Source organism: Protobothrops mucrosquamatus, unplaced genomic scaffold (assembly GCF_001527695.2).
Source record: "Protobothrops mucrosquamatus isolate PMUCROS unplaced genomic scaffold, P.Mucros_1.0 scaffold397, whole genome shotgun sequence".
Taxonomy (NCBI): domain Eukaryota; kingdom Metazoa; phylum Chordata; class Lepidosauria; order Squamata; family Viperidae; genus Protobothrops; species Protobothrops mucrosquamatus.
This window is the reverse complement of record NW_015386728.1, coordinates 277,769-293,918: the sequence shown is the minus strand read 5'-3', so window position 1 is coordinate 293,918 and position 16,150 is coordinate 277,769. Positions and strand designations below refer to the sequence as shown.

The window sequence follows — 16,150 nt, the reverse complement described above, 5'->3', positions numbered from 1 at the left end:
GGGTTTTTTTTTCAGTAGCTACAACCATCCTAAAATAACTCACACACTGAAAAGCATGGGGGGGGGGGGGGAAGACTGCTTGCGATCCTAAGTTCAGAAGGGTGTGAGTGGGCCATTTCTCACCAAAAAGGCAGGAAGATCCTCCAGCCCCAAGTTCATTCTCCACACACACCCCTTAAAAAACAACCCTTCAAAAATGAGTGGAAAGGTCTTCCCAAAGATTTTTTGGATCAGGCCATTAGGAAGAGGTCACATTCCCCTCCTCCCCCTGCAACATTTAGTACTTCAGCGCGCAACCGCTGAAGAAGCCTTACAGAAAGCCTTCAAAATATCTATCAGGGGAAGCCTAATGGAACCTCCACAGTCAGGAGCACTCCATCTCCAAATACACATGCTGGATACAACCAGGAAGGGTGGCTTTTGCACCAGGCATGAAAAGGATGAGGCCTCACATCCCATCAACAAAACAGTGCTGCGAGTGGCAGGCAGAAGATATGGGCTCAAATTTGAAAGAATCGCCAAGTCAGAATCTAGATTACCAAGGGGTTTTTTTTTTCCTTCTTCCAATGGGTCCTTCATCCACTTCCTGTAATTTACTGAGTAAATTCTGCAGGCTGTGTTCAGCGGGGTGCCCTCCAGCTGTGCATCACATGGAGATAGGAAAGCATTAGGAGGCCAAGGGTGGGGGGGGGGACTGACCAGGCATAGGTGCCATGGCATCCAAACGCTGGCCAGGAATCCAGGCTAGCCATCTTGGCATGACTTGAAGAGAACAGCGTTAAGAGGCAATGCAGAGTTTTGTGACGACAGCCGCTACAGACCCAAGGCTGTCAAAAACAATCAGGCATTAAAGCCACGTTCAGGACCTGCTCACTGTCAGCCTGTCAAGCTTGGCAAACAAAAGCGATTATGTCTCAGGCAGGCTGCAGCAGCAGACCCAATCGTCCTTCCTCCCTCCAATTACAAATTTTCTTCCCCACATTCTGCCTGCAATTGCTTTTGGCCTGGTTTTGTTCCTAAAATTTTTCTTCTTGAAAACAAGAGCCGGAGGAGACAGAAACGCAAAGAGCAAGAAGGGGGTAAAAGTCGATTTCCTTTTAAAGGGGGAGTTTCTTTCCCCTTTCCCCTTTCTCTCCTATCCCTAACATTCTTCAAATATTTAAGATTGACACAATCAGTCTTGCCAACGTTGGGGGTGTGTGTGGATTTTGCAGGTCTAGGTCCACTCAAGAGACCCACAACACGTTACGAGGCATCCTGCCATACCACTGCCTTTTTCTCCCCTTCTCTTCAATGGAGGTATCATACAGCATTTAATTCTCCATTAATTCGCCGACCAACAAGGTTTTTAAACTTTACTGACTCAGATCAAGGGGCAGGACTCTGCTGATCTGGCAGAACGTGAAACATAAACCTTGATTAAACCTTGGATAAGACGTCACCAGGAAAGCCCAGGATGGAAGGCTAGGCTGGAAAATGCAGAAAGCTGCTAGAAGAAGGCAGTAACAAATCACTCCGACACTGCTGCTAAGAAAAACAGAACTTTCCTGACAGTTAGAACAATCAACCAGTGAAACAGCTTGCCTCCAGAAGTTGTGGGTGCCCCATTACTGGAGGTATTTAAGAAGAGATTGTGGACAGTCATTTGTATGAAATGGTATATAGACTCTGAAATAGTGTAGGGTTTCCTGCCTGAGCAAGGGGTTGGACCAAAAGACCTCCAAGATCCCTTCCAACTCGTCAGAAGGTGTCGATGTCCCATCACTGGAGACTTTCAAGAAGACACTGGACAGCCATTTGTCTGAAATGAAATAGATTCTCCTGCTCAAACACGGGGTTTTACTAGATGACCTCCAAGGTCCCTTCTAACTCTGTCATTCTATATGCTATGTCATTTATTTATTTATTTATTTTATTAATTGCATTTATATCCCGCCCTTCTCCTTACGGACTCAGGGCGGCTGACAATTGAATAAAATACTAACATATATACATATACTTAATTAAAATTTGATTAAAACAAAATATTTAAATATGTCCAATTTAAAAGTAATTAAAACCCCCTTTAAAATCCCTCAGGCCAGTCCCGCTAGTTGGAACAGCCACGTCTNGATCACCCTGATCTCTGGGGGCAGTTCATTCCAGAGGGTGGGGGCTCCCACAGAGAAGGCCCTCCCCCTTGGGGTCGCCAGCCGGCACTGTCTGGCTGACGGCACCCTGAGGAGACCCACTCTGTGAGAGCGTACAGGTCGGTGGGGGGTAATCTGTGGCAGGAGGCGGTCTCGAAGGTAACCAGGTCCGATGCCATGGCTTTGCCCTTGCAGTCCTTTGGAGTCAATTTAATTTTACAATTTTTTTCCTCCCTGCCCATTTGAGAATGCGTCCAATTCATCTTTTTTTCCAGCACTTTCCCTAGTCTCACAATATGGGAGGGGGGAGAAACTGGCAGAGGGGAGGCAACTGTTCCCCGAGAGACAGCAAAGGACCCGAAGCCAATAAAAATGCATGGGCAAGAAGAGATTCCTTCTTTCAGCACTTTTAATCGAGGCAAACCAACCACACCGGAAATAATTGGTTAGCATTTACCTCCATTGCTGGTTGAGCCTAGATGATTATTTGTGACGCCAAATTATACAGAGAAAAGAGGCATCTTTTATTCGTTCCAGAAAAACTGACCCAAAGTGGATGGTTTATTCCACCGAAACCATGGAATGATGGTTAAGCCAGGATGATATTTAGCAGATGGGAAAGTCTGCCTTATTGGCAACATTTCTTCTCTTAGGTTAACTAATGCTCGCAGGCTCATCCAAAATGTGGCTGGCTAGAAAGAAAGATGATCTCCTGCTCCATTTTTTGAAAGCCACACACAGATAATTAAGTCATGAAAAAATAATAATAATAATAATGGCAGGATATTTGTTTTACTTACAAGCCTCGTCTCTGCACATAAAGTTCCTTTACGACACAGTGATGGAATTAATGGAATTTAATATTTAGTTTAGTATTTTTGTTATTCTTGAAAACCTTCAAGGCAGCTATTGATACAGCTACCGCTATTTTTAAAATGCAGATGAAAAACCCCAACATTTCATTTTATACAAATGTATTTCCATTAAACAGCAACTGAGAGTATAAAACCAATATATAAATAAACCTGGTTCAGACACTGTGCTAAAGCAAAAAATATATAATGTAAATTTGACTTTAGTTTAGCACGCTGTATGGCTCTAGTTGTTATGATTGGTTTGTGCTCAAAGTACTGTGCAAAACCAAAAAACAGTGTCTCAATAAACAAATCATTCTAATCAAATTGTAACAGAATAATAGAATAACAGAGTTGGAAGGGACCTTGGAGGTCAGGCAGGAAACCCTATTTCATTCCAGACAAGTCCAATCTCTTCTTGAAATCCTCCAGTCCTTCCACTGATTAATTGTTCTAATTGTCAGGAAATGTCTCCTTGGTTCTAGGTTAGTTCTCTTCTTGATTAATTTCTATCCATTGCTTCTTGTTCTGCCTTCAGATGTTTTTGGGAGAATAGCTTGATCCTCTCTTCTTTGTGGCAGCCCCTTAGATATTGGAACATGGCCTGATGCAATCTGTGACTTTTGTGGCTAATTCAGAACGAATCAAAACAGAATTCCAGATCTGAACACTTACTTGGAAGATCCCATTTGGATTGATTCTTTAACCCATAGTGGTCCACTTTGCATAACAAAAACACAGTCAGTGAATGTTACATGTTAGTCTATAAGAAAGTCCAGGGTCCAGGTTGCTCATCAAAAGGAACATTTCCCAAAGAGGGAAGGGGCTTGGCAGAGGTTGAGCAAACTCCCACAAAGTTTTCTCTATCTGCTCACCATTGAATTAATAATTTGGCATTATCAGTCTCTGATAGTCTGATGCTGGAGGCAGGAACCTCTTGTGCAGGAACGGGATGCTCAGAATGGATGGAGTCAGACTAAAGATTTTGCCATTCTTCCCTGAGCTTGGCGTATCACATAGTATGCAGCCACTTTTCTTAACCTGCAAGCACCAATTAACACCGTAGCACAAAATTGGGGAAACGGTGATTCTTGCATTGCTTCCAGATTGAGCACAACTATTTGGATAATCGCCCTGAGGAATGGATCCAAGTCCCAGATCAGTCATATTGTGATGGAGGAAAACATCTACTTCCCCTGGAACTCTCCGAGGTCCTGAAATGGGCACATGGTTTTGTTAGGATGTCCCTTGGGCCTCTCAAGCAGATGGGCCAAAGCCAGATGTAAAACAGCAGCCAAGGATTCAGTTCAAGGAAATGTGGTGACTCAATGGATAATGACTGTCTGCACTCCAAGCGGTGGAATAATTTGCTGGTAGGAATACCTAACAACATCTGATAGGCAAAGATCTCAGCCAGAATTTCAAACAAAACTTAGAATTTAAAGCGGCAAAGTCAGAAGTTAGCGCTGGACAGTTATTATGGCCAGCGGATGTACTTAACGTCTCTTAGGAAAGCCAAAGTAAATGAAGACGCAAAGCCAAGGTAAATGAAGACCCAAGTCCTTTTGTTCCCCAAAATCTCAAGGAATGGGTTCTAAACAAGAAAAAAAGAAATCTTAATCAGACCCTCAATCCTGGGGCCTTGATTTCCTGCTCTTGACTTTGCTGATTCTACAGGGTGACTCAAGTCAGAGGACCAGGACTTTGTAATGGAGCCCTGACTTTGTTCACAGAAGTGGCTCAACCGTCAGCCTGTTCGTTTTAAAGATCCCCAGAGCAGATGGTGGAAAAAACCCTCTCTGTCCAAGAGCCTTTGGATGTGATGGCCTTATCGATCACGAGGAGGAGAGGAGATGGCTGTTGTTTATATGTTGTAATTCAAAAGTAGGATTTTTTTTTTTTTTTTTAGCATTGAGCCAAGTCTTGGTAACTTGACAGATACATTCATATGGTTTGCTTGGCAACAACATGGAGACACTTTGCCAACACTGTTTTTCCAACATTCCAGTTCAGCTTCTAATTGTGGGATTCCCTGGTGTTCTCTGGTCTAACTCCTAATTAGGTATGAACTTGCTTAGCATTGTCAGGTCATCCAGAGGTAGCTAGGTGCTGCATCTTAATGAGGTCTTCCCAGGATACAGATATCTATTTTCTGTGCTTGAGCTTTATCTAGAGCAGGCCTTTGAGACCTGTGGACTTCAACTCCCAGAATTGGGTGGCAGGGGAATTCTGGGAGTTGAAGTCCATTAATCTTAAAGTGGCCAAAGTTGGACACTCAGATTTAAAGCCTCCTCCCCATTTTCCAGGGATTTTTTTTCCATTTCCTAAAGCAACAAACAGTTCCATACCAAAAAAAATAGTTTTCCAAGGCTTCCGTTCACTCCCAAGAGAAGATGTCAGGAAGGAACACCTCCTGTGCCTCTCCCCCCTCCCCCCCATTAACTGTGAGTAGTAAAGGAAGATTTAGAGAGATGCTCCCCAAATCCCAGATCCTCCCCAACAGGAGAAGCAGTGCACACATATTCTTTAAAAAAGCAACCAAATTCTAAAGCAACCCAAGAATGAACTAAACAAGCAAAAGCCTCTTTCGCAGTGGGGGGAAAAGAGACCTCTGCGAAATGCAATTTTTACCATAATACCTATCATTATACAAAAGATTCCCTTCCAGTACAAAATAGAAAAAGTCCAACTCACACCCCAGATAACTTTATCAAAGTCAGCAGGTTGGAGTCGTTTCCCATACTTAAGGAGAAGGGATGAAAGGTAAATTCTATTTCTCGGAGGAGCCTTGATCCAAAAAGTACAGATGTAGAAAGAAGGCAACCTCTTGATCATTTTTGCTCTGACAGATCTTGCCAGAAGGAACCCCACAAAGACAGGTAGGTGACTTTATTAAGCAGAGAGGCAGACAGTCAGGAAATGGAAGAAAGAAGAAAAGGGGGAGGAGGGGAGAATTAAGACAGCCAATGTATCTTTTCAATCACACTCCTGGAATGACAGAGGAATGACAGAGAGAAAAAAATCCGGAAATAATAATAAAAATAAGGAAAATGCAGACCAGGGTTGCAAAAGCTGGTAGAACAACACCCCCCCCCCACCTCTGAGTCATTCAAAAGATGCTCCTTTGAGTGGTAGCACAGAAGACGACCCAAAACGGAGCTCCATCAAATCCTTTTGCATGTAACTAACCAAAAAGCTCAGGAGGCTGAGAGGGACTTGTCCGCCAAGCTAAATTCAGTTTGGTTCTGTTCCGATTAAGCATCTGCGATCCAAGACCTTGCTTTCCTTTGCCTTTTAGGTTTTATCTTTTAAAAAAGCCTGACTCCAAAAACATGTTTTCTAGAAATCTTTTTAAAATTCAGGTGGGTTTTGGATACCTGTCTAACTATGGTTAAATGGCTCAGCATTGTGGATAAACCAGCCAACTGTAGTTTATTCACGAAATCATGATTTAAGCAAAGCATAGCTTAGCTGGATGCGCTAAGCCATGCCCGATCCTCTGCCCCTGAAGGGAAGTGGATTTTAGCAAAATGTTATGGAAAAAGCATCCCCAAAATTAAGAAATGTCTGCTGGTGAATCAATCCATCCCAAAGAAGGAGAGACTCCCTTCTAGAAGCATTTAAACACAGACTGCTCGCCTTTCTGTACTTGAGGCCTCCTTGCCAATCCCGCGTGCCCTCAAAGGGAAACCAAATGACCTCAAGGAGAAATACCCACCGCTTTGCAAAGCCCAATGTCAACGCAAAACCCCCAAATCTTGAACAGACTCTAATCCCTCCCTCCCTCCCTCCCAACCCGCTTTTCTGACTTTTCAGAGTCTCTTCTCCTTCCCCACCCAAACGTCTGTTAAATCCATCTGTTGTTTTCCGAATGCGTAAAAATACACTTAGGGCCCCCACCCCACTCCCACCTTCTTCGCAGACTTCTGCCAATCTCCCTATCCAGCCCACCCAGCCTCAACCTTCCGACTTCACAGCGCTTCTTCCCTCCCGTCTTAATTTGAAATTTTGAACTATTCATATTTTTTTTCTCTTAAAAAAATTCATATCCTCACACCCGCTCCTTGGAATTCCTTCGCATTTCCCAGGGCCGGAAGCTGTAAATGGATTCTGAGCTGTCCAAGCTAACCAAGGTTTGGGCTGCATCCACCAGCCACGAGCACTGGGTCAAGGTGCAAGAGGCGTGTAAGAAGAGGAAAAATCACTTGTGAAAAAAATAAAATGCACCGCATATGATGCCAGGTTGGGGGGGGTGAGGGGGAGGGGAGGACACACCTAGACCAGCGCCCCAAAGGCAGACGTTTTGAGCCTTAAAGACACCTTCTCATGCTCAGTGCAAAAATTCACTTCAAAATAAAGCTGCTAGGTCAGGGGGTCTTCAAACTTGGCCCTTTTATGACTTGTGGACTTCAACTCCCAGAATTCCTCAGCCAGCTGAGGAATTCTGGGAGTTGAAGTCCACAAGTCATAAAAGGGCCAGGTTTGACGACCCCTGTGCTAGGTGGTCTTATCTACTCAGTTTGCAGAATGCAGCAGGCTATGCTTCAGCCACAGATCCCTGCTATTTTCAGCTTTAGCCTCATCTAGGAAAAGCCCCATTAAGTATCCACTCCGCCTGGCCCACCCTACTGTTTTTAACAAAGGGAGCAAACTGGATTTCCACTGCGTCTCCTTAGCAGACAATGTTCACTAGTATCCAGCTTCTGGAGACAGAGGCCCTCTTTAGAACCTTCAATATTGGCAAAGAAATATATCTTTAAAAAAAAAAAATCCTAACCAGGGAAAACTACTTCTTTGGAAAGGGCTGTACAGGAAGTCCTGCCGTTTGTTTGTTTTTCTAACGGGCCTCTCCTCCAAACCCACGCTGCAGGAAACAGTCCTGGTCTCCAGCATCCCTTGCCGTGTTTCCATAATGTGTGTGTGTGTGTGTGTGTGTGTGTGTGTGTGTAATAAAGAACGTGCCCCACCCAGCTGGTCGAGAAAGGCTTCCCTAGTTCAGCAGCTTACTTAGAACTGCTGGCCTACAGTGGCTTGCAAACAGCCGGCCACAGGAAACGGTTCCAAGAACACGTCCCATCTATATTCTACAACTGTGCGCCAGTGCTAACCAGGATGCCAGCCAGTTGCCAGTGCCCTTTTTGAGCATCCTCCATTCCACCCCAATCCGATTTTCTCCCACCCCTGCCCAAAACTCTATCCCCAGTGGGTTCAATGGCTCCCTCGTCTTGGAAGTCCTTAACTGTACATCCATCTGCAAGTCCACTATGCTTCTCCTTGATCTGTAGATAGGGAAGATTGAGTAATGGAATTTCTTTTCCGGAGACAGCCAAAACGGATTGGGGCACTCCAGGCATAGTGGACCCCAGCTCACATGTCACATGTCAGCAAAGTTCACCACACAAAGTGTTAACGTCACTTCATAATGCACTGGTAAGATCACACTTGGAATATTGCATCCAGTTTTGGTCGCCACGGTATAAAAAAAGATGTTGAGACTCTAGAAAGAGTCCTGAGAAGAGCAACAAAGATGATCAGGGGACTGAAGGCTAAAACAAGTCAGCTTACAAAATGTTCTGCACCACAATAAGAGTGTGAGCGGGGCTGAGGCAAACCTGCATGCCCAACTCTTTTTATATGAGCGCGGCAAAAGTGTGATTCTTTTATCATCATAAAATGCAACCTGATTTATTTGCCAAATTGAGAAGGCTTGCCCAACTCTACAAAAACTTTGCTATCTTAGTATTTTTGAAATTGTATACTGCCCCAAAGAAAGGATTCTGTAAATTCAGAAAACATTCAGCGTAACCTACTTGGTTTCAGTTTAGGGTATTCTGTGAATGCATCCATTTGAGGCTTATAAATCATTATTTGTGGTTTAGCACAACGTTAGTTCAATAAGCAAACCACAATTTCATACAACGAAGGAACAAATCTCTGTCAAATCTGCCTGATGTACTAATTCTACCCAGGCACAGTTGGCCGGATCTGTGCACCAAGCTAAACCATCTATCATGGCTTAATTACCACAAAGCTTGGACATGCACACCCTAATAAACCAAAGCTATATATTCCATCTTATGGCTCAGCCAATGACATTCCAATATATCAAGGATTTTTTTCCTTCTTATTTCCTATTTCATCCTATAAAACTGGAAGTGCCAGGAATTAAACACAGAACCACAAATATGGAAGATATACTATTTGGCCATCAAGCTCCATTGCTTCCCTCTCTGTGGGCATACATCTTTATATAATCTGAAGGGCTAGAACTAGGAGGAATCAAGGATAAAAAAATAATACAAAGGTGCCGAATTCTACCTCATGTTATAGAATCATAGGGAATAAAAATAATCCATTGGTGCTTTTCCACAAGCCTTCCTTCCTTGGTTCTGACCTTTGTAAATGATACACACCAGTTCCTCAGGCTAGAAATAGATCCAGGTACCATAGATCCAACAGAGAAGGAACAGATTTTATTACCAAGCAATTATTACGTTTCAAATGCTGATTCATGACAGTAATAAAAGAACTGGGTGTTAACGATTCTTTTAAAACAAATCATTTAAATGCCAACAGATCAAAACATTTAAAAGATGGGAGGAGGGAGGGAAGACTCCACCTTAAAGGACTTAAATTAGGAGCCTTCATATTTCAACTCATAGTTCATGGCATTCATATATAATAAGCACAATCTGATCCACTTTACTGGGAAAGGTACTTCTGGAAAAGTCACAACTAAAAATAAACTAACAGCTATCTTTTGTTTATCCCCCCGCATCTGGAATCATTTTCTATGTCTAATCCCTCTTTCATCAAATAATGTCAATAATCACTGAGAGAGATTTCCTTTATAACTGTGTCCAACCCATTATTTAAAAAAAAAAACACCAATTAAATAATTTGTGTTGAAAGTTCTTTAAGCTAGATTGAACCCTAATTTAGAACACTGAAAAATACTGTATGTAAAAAATGGGAAAATTCAGACCAGGATTATCATGTGTAAATTTATAGTGTAAACCACCTGGGGCAGATATATAGCTATGATATTTGGGCACTTGCCAAGGTACAAATTCAGATCAAGTCCAGTTGGGGAAAAAATGTATTTCAGAAATAGTCTGAAGGTTGAATCGTGACAACTGGATTTTGTTATTGTTGTTGTTGTTGTTGTTAGTTTGAGATATTTCGCTGCATCTTCAACACAATATTGCAACTCACTTTGGAGAGGAGACCCCTGAGGTTGATGTGGGAAGAGTTGGTACATTCTAACGACTCTTCCTAACTAACGAGCTCCGACTGATGTTGATGCTTGGATGAGCAGTGGAACGTCTCCAACTAACAAGAAAAATAAGTTCAGTTGCCATGACTCAACCCTCAGACAACTTTAGCTGGATGACTGAGAATCTTCATCAAAACATTTCAAAAGTAAAGAACAATCAGCCAGGTAACCAAGGTGAGTTATGAGACTAGAAATAAAGCTACAGTCAGAGAAATAAATAAGAAAGGCAACCTTTTCCCGCTATAGATGGGACTCTCATGGGAAGCTTTTACAGGGGGGGAAAAAAAGCACTTTTGTGCTTTGCTTAGCAACAAATTTTGGGCTCAAAAAGTCGAAGACTACCTGTATATGTACAATTGATATTATCTCTAACCACAGACATAATCAGGGAAATTCTCCTCCTTTGCTGCTGTGCAATTAACAAAGGTTGAACTTGGTAAAGCCCTTTCCTCAGTACCGTATACCAGGGGTCCCCAACCCCCAGGGGCCACTAAACAAGGGAAGCCCCATCCACGGGATGCAGGCAGTACATGAAACCACGCCCCCTCCATGGAAAAACCTTTCTCTGGGGAACCGGTCTCTGGTGCCCAAAAGGTTGGGGGCCACTGCCTATACAGCTTGGTGATCTTAACCTCTTAGCCATCTCTTCTCCTGCACAATAAACAGTTAACAAAAGCCTTGGAACAGGACACTCAAAGTAAACTTTTGGAACTGAAGTGTTCAGTTTTATTCCCAGCCTTCCCAGGAGACCATCACAAGATCAGCCCTGCTAGATCAAGCCAAAGTCCACTTAGTCCAGCAGTTCTGTTTTTTACTATATCCAACCAGGTACTTTTGAGGTGCTCACAAAGGGGTGTCAGAGACATTATCCTCTCTCACTATTGTTCTTCTGCAACTGGTATTTACAGGCACTGTGCTGCTAATGTCAAAATGACATTAAGGCACAGCCTTTCTCCCCTCTTTGCTTCTTTTATTAAGAAGACACAACCCTTCTTGGGGTTTTCTCTTCCCTTTATACTATTACATTTAACTATTTTTTAAAAATTTATAATGTTGCAAGCCTGGCTGACTCTCTCTCTTACATAAAAGTCACTCCCAGTCTTTGAAACATAATTATCACTCAATAGAAATCCCAATGCCCCAGCCATCTATCAATGGCCAAAACAAGAATGTTTTGTAGCCCCAGAAAACTGCTCTGACATTTTCAGCTATTGTCATCTTTACCCCACGACAAATAAAAATCCAACCTTTTAAGCACAACACTCCTACGCTATTAATGCCATTAAGAGGTAACCAAGACACCGAAGCCAAAACAAGCACCGCTATTTCTTAATATGAAACACCAATCTCGAAACATCACACGTTGGAAGAAGATAATCAGTATGATCCAGAGACTCCAATTCTCTTTAGCAAACTAAGTTTATTTATTGCCCCTGCTTGGACAGCATCACCCAGACAGAAAAGAAAGACAAAACCAAGAAAGAAAAGGAATACAAAACCTTGTGCTGAGTGAATGATGGGTATCACAGTGTCATTCTCTCTCTCTCTCTCTCTCTCTCTCTCTCTCTCTCTCTCTCTCTCTCCCCCCCCTTCTAGGAAAAAAAAATCAGTAGCACCTAAATATTTCCCTAGTATCAAGTCTTTATAGCAAGAGCAAATAAATAAATCAATAGGCCTAACTGGCAACTCAGAAACAGAAACTGGCAGCAGAAAAGTTGGTCCTGCACGGTGCTGCATACCTGGCATTTGAAAACTAAACTTCAGACTGCTTTGGCGAGAGGTGGAGTAAAGGGACCCCCCCCCCCAACCACTCACAGGATTGCCTCCCAAAATTTTCATAATTCTAGGCCATCAGAGTGTCACATATGCCCAGCTTCTGTCCAGGGCCTCCTACTTCAGAAAACCTAAGCTCCACCTCTTTAAATTTCATATTTCTGCCCTTGCCATCTGAACATGCCCACCTTTGTCAGTGTGACTCAACGTAGCTTTCTTTCCACGTGTTTTATCACAATTTCAATTCAGCTGCCGTCAAAGACTCTTGACGACTTAGGTAGAACATAAGAGGACGTTAAATCTGATCCCAGAGGTTCACATATCCCATTTTTAGCTGGGACTTGTTTATTGACCAGGAGCACAGAAAAAAGACTGTCTTCTGTAAAACATGACATTTGATGTACAGACTTTTTTTTTCCAAAACAGGAAAGAATTACACACAGATTCAGAGCAAGCATATAATTTGGTCTTCCCCATGGGGTATAAACAGGTGCATGGCAAGGAAGCTCCGTAAAAACCAAGCAGATTTGCCCCCACCCCTAAAATGTTAAGAAATACACTCTTGAGGCTTGTTAAAACCCAGGCAGGGGATGCCAGATGTTCTCAAATGCCAGCAAAACCAGGTCAGTTACAATGCTTAGCAACCCCCTGAAAAAACCTTATAATAAAAACAATAAGGCAAGACCAACCTACCCAAAATCCTGGTCCATCGACTTGAAGAAAAATTTGTAGCTATGCACCGGCCGGTTGCTGAGGACATTTTTAAAATCCGCCAAAGTGACTTTTTCCGGAGAAACAGGCAATTTCACCAAATAAGGGGTCTCCTCTTCATCGATATGGTAAATTATTTTTGTCTCCGCCATGGAAGAAGGAAAGGAGGGAGGGTGGGTGGAAAAGGGAGGGGGAGGGAAGAGGGGAAGGAGAAAAAGGAGGAGAAGGGTAGAGGTTTGGTAAAGAGAGGAGCGGCGTGGGGTGAAAGGATCGAGAAAGGGGATGGAAAAGGGAGAGAAAAGGAGGGGCGGGGGAAATAAATCAAGGCCAAGTTCAAGGTGCCAGTCCCTCGGAGTCTTCTAGGGGTTTTTTGTTTTTTTTTTTTAAACAAGGCAAGGTTGGTCTCCAAACAGGAAGGGAAAATGCCTGACTGCTACGGTAGCGATGCCTGCGCGGAAGGATTGAGGCGCCCCATAGCGCCCTCCAGCGGCTCAAGAGGAGAAAGGGGGCTCGGCCAGGCCTCCCCGCAAAGCATTCTCCCCTCTCTCTAGAGGGGCAGCGGCTGCATTAAAATTGTACCCAAAAGACTCGGGGGGGGGGGGGAGATAGGAGCGCAAGAGAGAGAAAGTGGACTTCAAAACGAAACGAAAGCAGCTGCTATTTCTCTTCTTCCTCGGCCGAGTTCCCTTTGCTGCCTTCACAGCGAAGCAAGCATAAGCGGGACACGGCCGACCGCAATATTGCGAGGCTAACAAATGAGCAAGGCAGCTTGGATTGGATGGGGGTGGGGGTGGTTGTGGCTTTGGGGGGGAGAAAGACAACCCCCGAAGCTGAACGGATAGAGCCGAAGAAGGCGAGCAAAAGCAGCGCTTGGCTCGCTCGCTCGCTGGCTCTCCTTCCAAAGCCCTCCTTTCTCCTTGGCAATCTCCTCTCCGCCCAACCCAGTTTAAAGGGACCCGATTTTATTTAGGGTTTTGGTTTTTTTTTTGCAAGCGAGCGAACGCGCACACATACAAAAAAAAAAGAAAAAGAAAAAAAAGAACAGCCCATCTCCTCTGGGCAAAAGGCTCCGCGTCATTACGCACGCGCGGAGGCTCTAATCAAAAGGACAGGCGGGGGCTTCCGATTCAGACGTGCACGCGCTCCAGAAGGGGGCCGCTTTAAGAAGCGGGGAGAGCAGCCCCCTTCTCCTCCTCCTCCTCTGCAGAGCTACCCAATGGAATCGCTCCTCGGAGGTCACGTGCTGCCTACACCCCCCTTCCCTAGTGGGATGGGAGTTCCTGGGAAGGGTGACAGAACGCCTGGGGTTTTTTGGGGGGGGGAGACCTACAAGGACAAGCGGGGCAGAGGAGCCCACTGTGGACGCCGGGGACTACAAATCCCCTTGTCCCCAGTCGGCGGGGTGGAGGAGCCCCCCTTCCTCTCCAGGGGCTGGGAGGCGAAGTAACTCCGATTGTCATACGTGGATCTTCCCAGACCTTAAAACAAGCACCAGGAAGATACCCTAATCACGAAATGAAACCGTGGTTCATTTCCATCCTGGATACCTCTGGATTCCGGTTTGTTTCCAGAGGGGGCTGCCTGGACACAAAGGGGGCCACTGCTAATCAGTTGGCCCTGGATGAAACCAGGTTTGCGATCTGTTTCCCCCAGTGGGTAACCAGATGCTGGGATTAAAAATCCCCAGAGCATTCTTCCCTTCCAGGTAAAGCCAGAGAGAACCTTTGGCCTTTAGGAGTTCATTTAATTCTGAGAGTTTCCGCACAGACAGAGCATACCCTACTCCCTCCTCATGCTGATGATGTTACCTAGCTGGGTCATGAAACGTCTGCAAAAAAAAACACAAAAAAAACCCTCCACCAAACCACTCGGAGCACCAAGGCCCCCACGTCTATTTGTTTTCCTATCAATCAGGCTCCCACGCTGATGAAACTTCCCACCATGCGTAATTTTTTTTTTTAAAAAAAAAACCTCTGGCATTTGGCCTCACCACAGCTGTTTTCATACATGGCACTAAAAGCCTCTGGTTTAATGTGTGGTATGAATGCAAGTGCTGTGGTGTGGAAACCAGGGTGCCTCTTTTCAGGGTCCTGAGCAAACTCAGTCCATGGCCAATTAGTAAACCACAGTTAAGCCCCTCAATCCCTGATCTTTGAAACCTGGAGCTGCCTTCAATTTTAATCCGGTTCAGAAAGGTTGTAGTAAGAGACATGGCCACTAGGGGGAAGCAAACCCATAGAACCAGTCTAGTTCTCTAGTACATCAGACAGCATAAAGAAAATTAACACAAACGTATCTATGAAATTGCTGGGAACAAGTCAAAAAGGGGCTTGATTTTGCTACCTCTGTGAAACCAGCGGTATGAGAAAGCAGATAATGCTAGCAATGAAGTAAGATTACTTATTAAATGACATTTTCACGGCTTTACAATTTGTAGCTGTCATAGTCTCATATACTGTGATTTTTTTAAAAAAATATTTATGTATAATTGCTGCCTATCAAGACAAGTTCTCTGAATGTCTCATAATGCAGAAACAAAAAAAAAATCACAATGTAATCAAAACAATTTTAAAAACCCAGCACAATACCCTCCCCTTAGCTGGGGAAAAAAAATTCAAATTACAGAATGCTTTAAATGACTTTAAGTACAGGCTGACATACAGCCAGTTGAAATTTTCTTTGCTGAAAATGTGAAAGGTCTGAAAGAAAGACAGCCTGGCAGTCATCATGATCGTCATGATGCTTGCAGTATAACCACCACCACCACCAGCTCTGGGAAGACCAGTGCAGAACAGAGATGCCACCACCAAAAAAGCCAAGTTCTTACTAGGGGTTTCACCGTGTTGGCTAATCAAGGGACGTGCACGGTATTTATACCGGTAAAACTTCCAACCAATGCAGAACTGCCTCCCTTGCCGATTGTTGCTATTATCACAAGGCTTCCCCAGACTCAAACTGAGTCAGAACAGCAGGATAAAGAAGCTATTCACCCCAGTGAACTTTCCAATGCCATTTCATGGGTGCTTTTTCCAAGTAGCCTATGCAGAAGTCAAACTTGGCATTTCGCCCCCTCAATACTGGACGTTGATATCTGCTCTGCAGCAGGCTGCTATGCTCAAGTTTTGTTCCCACGGCAACTCTCAGCCAGCTGGGGTGTGCGTGTGTGTCATAAGAGAATGTTCTCTTGGCTGAAAATGCACAAGGAAATACAGATTTCAGAGTTCCTGAAGGATGAAATCAAATAAAGCTGTCCTTTTGTGTTCAAAGGTCTTCCTTTCCTTTCCTTTCCTTTCCTTTCCTTTCCTCTGCTTTAAAAATTATTCCTTCTGAATAGCTGAATGTGTAAGTTATAGAATATCACATTTCCTCAAAAATTGCATTCCATTTTGATAAATGCTGTATTTTAT

The 16,150-nt window shown here is 43.9% G+C and overlaps 1 protein-coding gene across 1 annotated transcript in view; it reads right to left on the bottom strand.

Annotated features, from left to right (window-relative positions):
* The window catches only part of DVL1 (dishevelled segment polarity protein 1), a 43,201-nt gene extending 30,306 nt beyond the window's left edge, over window positions 1-12,895 (bottom strand). Inside the window, exon 1 of the mRNA XM_029284160.1 lies at window positions 12,726-12,895. Coding sequence (XP_029139993.1) covers window positions 12,726-12,895 — 170 coding nt within the window. The remainder of the gene's footprint in view (window positions 1-12,725) is intronic.
* Between the last annotated feature and the right edge of the window lie 3,255 nt (window positions 12,896-16,150).